Here is a 7,179-nt window from a genome sequence, read left to right on the forward strand (position 1 = left end):
CAAGAAAACGGAAACGAGGGTGACGTTCTTCTTTACTGTTCATTGGCGGACTACAATCTCTATGGTTTGTAATCTATGTATGCTTGTGTTCCCTCATGTGCTTTATGTATTGATTTGTTATTAATAAAAATAAAATAAAAAAATACAATCTATAATGTGCAACCTACTGTGCGAGGTAGTAAAATATCACAAAAGAAAAAAAAACGTTTTGGATGAAAATACTCATACAAACTAGTAAAAACAACAACAACAAAAATGATACATACAAAGAAATACAATTCAATCTACTTCTGTTAAAATCATAAAGTCAAAACGGATCTCCACAGGTTCAGGAGCACTGGAGGGCGGGGTAGTTCTTCCATCGCAACAAACCACTTGAAGGTCTTCCGTTGTGAATTCTTTCAGGCCCAGAAACTTTTCTTCCGTATCCATAATTGATGTCCATTTTTATTTTATTATTTTTTATGTTGACACTTGACCAGTACAGTTATTAACAGTTACAATAAACACCACAAAGAGAAATTTCGGTTTAGATGTTTGGTAACGTGTGCAGCTTTGTCTCCCTCTAGTGAGCTGTAGAATGAAGCAATAAGGCCCGAGGAGGTACGGTATGCGGCCATATGGCACGGATAAGGGCTGTTCTTTAAGGACGACGCAACCTGGATGGCCGCCTGGATACAACCCTTAGCCGTGGTATATTGGCCATATACCACAAACTCCTGGTTACAAACTTAATTAAACCAGTAAAAAACCCTGATATACCACGGCTGTCAGCCAATCAGCATTCAGGGCTTAAACCACCTAGTTTATAATACACGATAAACCACTATGTTGTAGAATAATAGTGAAGACATCAAAACTATGAAATAACACATATGGAATCATGTAGTAACCAAAAAAGTGTTCAACAAATCTAAATATATTTTAAATTTGAGTTTCTTCAAAGTAGCCGAAGTTTGCCTTGATGACAGCTTTAAACGCTCTTGGCATTCTCTCAACCAGCTAGTCACCTGGAATGCATTTCAATTAACAGGTGTGCCTGTTCATTTGTGGAATTTCTTTCTTAATGCGTTTGAGCCAATCAGTTGTGTTGTAACAAGGTAGGGGTGGTATACAGGACACAGCCCTATTTGGTAAAAGACCAAGTCCATATTATGTCAAGAACATCTCAAATAAGCAAAGAGAAACGACAGTCCATCATTACTTTAATACATGAAGGTCAGTCAATCTGGAAAATGTCAAGAACATTGAAAGTTTCTTCAAGTGCAGTCGCAAAAACCATCAAGCGCTATGATGAAACTGTCTCTCATGAGGACCGCCACAGGAAAGGAAGACCCAGAGTTACCTCTGCTGCAGAGGATAAGTTCATTAGAGTTACCTGTCTCTCATGAGGACCGCCACAGGAAAGGAAGACCCAGAGTTACCTCTGCTGCAGAGGATACGTTCATTAGAGTTACCAGCCTCAGAAAATTGCAGCACAAATTAATGCTTCACAGATTTCAAGTAACAGATGCATCTCAACATCAACTGTTCAGAGGAGACTGCGTGAATCAGGCCTTCATGGTCGAATTACTGCAAAGAAACCACTACTAAAGGACACCAATAAGAAGAAGAGACTTGCTTGGGCCAAGAAACACGAGCAATGGACATGAGACCGGTGGAAATCTGTCCTTTGTGTCCGAATTGGAGATTTTGATTCCAACCACCGTGTCTTTGTGAGATGCAGAGTAGGTGAACGGATGATCGCCGCATGTGTGGTTCCCACCGTGAGGTGAGGCATGGAGGTGTGATGGTTTGCTGGTGACACTGATCAGTGATTTAACTTAGAATTCAAGGCACACTTAACCATCAAGGCCACCACAGCATTCTGGAGCAATACGCCATCCTGTGTGGTTTGCGTTTGTTTCTCAACAGGACAATGACCCAACACACCACCAGGCTGTGTAAGGGCTATTTGACCAAGAAGGAGAGTGATGGAGTGCTGCATCAGATGACCAGGCCTCCAAAATCACCCAACCTCAACCCAATAGAGATGGTTTGGGATGAGTTGGACCGTAAAGTGAAGGAAAAGCAGCCAACAAGTGTTCAGCATATGTGGGAACTCATTCAAGACAGTTGGAAAAAGCATTCCAGGTGAAGCTGGTTGAGAGAATACCATTAGTGTTCAAAGCTGTCATCAAGGCAAAGTGGTGGCTACTTTGAAGAATCTCAAATATGAAATATATTTTGATTTGTTTATCACTTTTTTGGTTACTACATGATTCTATATGTGTTATTTTAACAGTTTTAATGTCTGTAGCACATACTTATGTTCTATAATTCATTTTAAAGCGACACACACACACACACACACACAGCCAAAATCAACAGCTGAGATGTTATTATTACTGTAGCCTAGTTTACAAAACACAGAAACAGTAGAAATCATTTCATAATGTCACAGAAATGTAAGTTATGTCCCATTTCAAACTCATATTTATTATAGACAGTGTGAGGGCTGACTAAGAGCTACTAGAGGTTAGTCAGTGTATTTATTATAGACAGACTAAGAGCTACTAGAGGTTAGTCAGTGTATTTATTATAGACAGACTAAGAGTTACTAGAGGTTAGTCAGTGTATTTATTATAGACAGACTAAGAGTTACTAGAGGTTAGTCAGTGTATTTATTATAGACAGACTAAGAGTTACTAGAGGTTAGTCAGTGTATTTATTATAGACAGTGTGAGGGCAGACTAAGAGTTACTAGAGGTCAGTCAGTGTATTTATTATAGACAGACTAAGAGTTACTAGAGGTTAGTCAGTGTATTTATTATAGACAGTGTGAGGGCAGACTAAGAGTTACTAGAGGTCAGTCAGTTTATTTATTATAGACAGACTAAGAGTTACTAGAGGTTAGTCAGTGTATTTATTATAGACAGACTAAGAGCTACTAGAGGTTAGTCAGTGTATTTATTATAGACAGTGTGAGGGCAGACTAAGAGCTACTAGAGGTTAGTCAGTGTATTTATTATAGACAGACTAAGAGTTACTAGAGGTTAGTCAGTGTATTTATTATAGACAGACTAAGAGTTACTAGAGGTTAGTCAGTGTATTTATTATAGACAGACTAAGAGTTACTAGAGGTTAGTCAGTGTATTTATTATAGACAGTGTGAGGGCAGACTAAGAGTTACTAGAGGTTAGTCAGTGTATTTATTATAGACAGACTAAGAGCTACTAGAGGTTAGTCAGTGTATTTATTATAGACAGACTAAGAGCTACTAGAGGTTAGTCAGTGTATTTATTATAGACAGACTAAGAGTTACTAGAGGTTAGTCAGTGTATTTATTATAGACAGTGTGAGGACAGACTAAGAGTTACTAGAGGTTAGTCAGTGTATTTATTATAGACAGTGTGAGGGCAGACTAAAAGTTACTAGAGGTTAGTCAGTGTATTTATTATAGACAGACTAAGAGTTACTAGAGGTTAGTCAGTGTATTTATTATAGACAGTGTGAGGCCAGACTAAGAGTTACTAGAGGTTAGTCAGTGTATTTATTATAGACAGACTAAGAGCTACTAGAGGTTAGTCAGTGTATTTATTATAGACCGACTAAGAGTTACTAGAGGTTAGTCAGTGTATTTATTATAGACCGACTAAGAGTTACTAGTTCCATCCTGTCTGTTCTGCGGTCATCAGACAGAGGTAGTGTTCCATCCTGTCAACTATTGTCCTCTCTCTCTCTCTCTCTCTCTCTCTCTCTCTCTCTCTCTCTCTCTCTCTCTCTCTCTCTCTCTGCTAAAGCTCTCTCTCTCCCTCCCTCTCTCTCTCTCTCTGCTAAAGCTCTCTCTCTCCCTCCCTCCCTCCCTCTCTCTCTCTCTCTCTGCTAAAGCTCTCTCTCTCTCTCCCTCCCTCCCTCCCTCTCTCTCTCTCTCTCTGCTAAAGCTCTCTCTCTCCCTCCCCTCCCTCCCTCCCTCCCTCTCTCAGACAGGTGTTGTCTTCCTGTTAGCAGCATTGCTAGGCAACATGTCCTTGTTGTTGGGCTTGCTTGTCAGTGGCAACAGGAAAACGCTCCTCGCAACATCCACCCCTCCTCCTCCTCCTCCTCCTCCTCCTCCTGCAGCCATCTTGTTGTCGGGCGGCGTTAGTTTGTGCGAGGCCAACTCCGACCCCGCCGGCCCCGCGGCGACAACCTTTGACACGGACAGGGCCACCGGCAACGGCGAGGGGTCGCGAGGTCGCAGCTGCCCCGCCGACGACAGCGAGTGACGGTAGTCCACGTTGCCGCGGTAACTGGAGCGGCGTCTGTAGCGGTTGTAGCGGCTGTAGTAGGACGCGGAGCGGAACAGAGCGTGTTTGGTGAGGGAGCGGCGCCCGCGGGTCCGGAGCGTCCGGTGGCGCTCTATGAAGGCGTGTACTGTCAGAACGCCCACCATCTCAGCCAAGATGAAGGACAACGCCCCGAAGTAGAAAGACCAGCCGTATGAGTAACTCTTCTTACTGTCGCTCTGACCCGGGTCACCAGAGTTAGCCGAGATGTAGACGATGATGCCAATGATGTTACTGAGTCCTGGAGAGGGGAGAGGGGGGAGAGAGAGAGAGAGAGAGTTTGCTGAGATGTAGATAAGAGAGAGAGAGAGAGAGAGAGAGAGAGAGAGAGAGAGAGAGAGAGAGAGAGAGAGAGAGAGTTTGCTGAGATGTAGATGAGAGAGAGAGAGAGAGAGAGAGAGAGAGAGAGACAGAGACAGAGAGACAGAGAGTGAGGTAGAGAGAGAGAGAGAGAGAGAGAGAGAAAGACAGAGAGAGAGAGAGAGCGAGTTTGCTGAGAGGTAGATGAGAGAAAGAGAGTTTGCTGAGATGTAGATGAGAGAGAGAGAGAGAGAGAGAGAGAGAGAGAGAGAGAGAGAGAGAGAGAGGAGGGCTGACCTGCGGAGACGAACAGTATCCCAGCGCTGAGCATGACGTTGTGTTGTGTCTTGTAGAACTCGCTGCCGGCCACACACACTCCTCCCAGAAACAACAGACCTACACTCATTATGGGGAATATACTGGAGGCTCTCACTGCTCCTTCAACACACACACAGAGACACACACAGACACACACAGACAGACACATACACACAGACACACACAGACACACACAGACAGACACACACACACAGAGACACACACAGACACACACAGACAGACACACACACACAGACACACACACAGACACACACAGACACACACAGACAGACACACACACACAGACACACACACACAGACACACACAGACACACACACAGTAAAAGAGACAGACACACAGAAACACACAGACACGGACACACACACAGAGACACACACAGACACACACATACACACACAGACAGACACACACAGAGACACACACAGACACACACAGACAGACACACACACACACACAGTAAAAGAGACAGACACACAGAAACACACAGACACGGACACACACACAGAGACACACACAGACAGACACACAGTAAAAGAGACAGACATACAAGAAGAGAGAAAAGTCAAAATTACACTCAAAATTCAGTATGTGTTAAGTGTGTGTGTGTCTCTCTCTCTCTGTGTGTGTGTGTGTGTGTGTCTCTCTCTGTGTGTCTCTGTGTGTGTGTGTGTGTGTGTGTGTGTGTGTCTCTCTCTCTCTCTCTCTGTGTGTGTGTGTGTGTGTGTCTCTGTCTCTGTGTGTGTCTCTCTGTGTGTGTGTGTGTGTACTCACTCAGTAGGTATTCCGCAGCATCCTGCTCATAGTCTGCATCCTCGAGGAAATAATCAATTTCTTTACACACCCCTGTGAACGTCCCTACACAGAGAACAGAGGTGTTCAGGGGGTTTCTCTACACAGAGAACAGAGGTGTTCAGGGCGTTTCTCTACACAGAGAACAGAGGTGTTCAGGGGGTTTCTCTACACAGAGAACAGAGGTGTTCAGGGGGTTTCTCTACACAGAGAACAGAGGTGTTCAGGGGTTTCTCTACACAGAGAACAGAAGTGTTCAGGGGTTTCTCTACACAGAGAACAGAGGTGTTCAGGGGTTTCTCTACACAGAGAACAGAGGTGTTCAGGGGTTTCTCTACACAGAGAATAGAGGTGTTCAGGGGTTTCTCTACACAGAGAACAGAGGTGTTCAGGGGTTTCTCTACACAGAGAACAGAGTTGTTCAGGAGGTTTCTCTACACAGAGAATAGAGGTGTTCAGGGGGTTTCTCTACACAGAGAACAGGGGTGTTCAGGGGGTTTCTCTACACAGAGAACAGAGGTTTTCAGGGGGTTTCTCTACACAGAGAACAGAGGTGTTCAGGGGTTTCTCTACACAGAGAATAGAGGTGTTCAGGGGGTTTCTCTACACAGAGAACAGAGGTGTTCAGGGGGTTTCTCTACACAGAGACTAGAGGTGTTCTGGGGTTTCTCTACACAGAGAACAGAGGTGTTCAGGGGGTTTCTCTACACAGCCCTCTGAACGTCCCTACACAGAGAACATATATATAGTACTAATATTACTACATGCAGGTATTCATCCAACATACTATAACATATATATAGTACTAATATGACTACATACATTAAACATACTATAACATATATATAGTACTAATAGTATTACATACAGGTACACATCCCAGTATACTATAATATATATATATATATATAGTACTACATACAGGTATACATCCCAACATACTATAATATATATATATATATAGTACTAATATTACTAAATACAGGTATACATCCAACATACTATAATATATATATATAGTACTACATACAGGTATACATCCCAACATACTGTAATATATATATAGTACTAATATTACTAAATACAGGTATACATCCCAGTATACTATACTATATATATATATAGTACTACATACAGGTATACATTAAACATACTATAATATATATATAGTACTAATATTACTACATACAGTATACAATAATATATATATATATATATAGTACTAATATTACTACATACAGTATACAATAATATATATATATATATAGTACTAATATTACTACATACAGTATACAATAATATATATATATATATATAGTACTAATATTACTACATACAGTATACAATAATATATATATATATATATATATAGTACGAATATTACTACATACAGGTATACAATAATATATATATATATATATTAGTACTAATATTACTACATAC

General features: G+C 41.7%; 1 protein-coding gene across 1 annotated transcript in view; it reads right to left on the reverse strand.

The window, feature by feature from the left end:
• Nucleotides 1-3,961: 3,961 nt before the first annotated feature.
• The window catches only part of LOC135560360 (voltage-dependent calcium channel gamma-3 subunit-like), a 9,618-nt gene continuing 6,400 nt past the window's right edge, over nt 3,962-7,179 (reverse strand). The window contains exons 2-4 of the mRNA XM_065002253.1: nt 5,719-5,802; nt 4,905-5,045; nt 3,962-4,548 (exon numbers count right to left, since the gene is read on the reverse strand). Coding sequence (XP_064858325.1) covers nt 3,962-4,548; nt 4,905-5,045; nt 5,719-5,802 — 812 coding nt within the window. The remainder of the gene's footprint in view (nt 4,549-4,904; nt 5,046-5,718; nt 5,803-7,179) is intronic.

Source organism: Oncorhynchus nerka, linkage group LG15 (genome assembly GCF_034236695.1).
Source record: "Oncorhynchus nerka isolate Pitt River linkage group LG15, Oner_Uvic_2.0, whole genome shotgun sequence".
NCBI lineage: Eukaryota > Metazoa > Chordata > Actinopteri > Salmoniformes > Salmonidae > Oncorhynchus > Oncorhynchus nerka.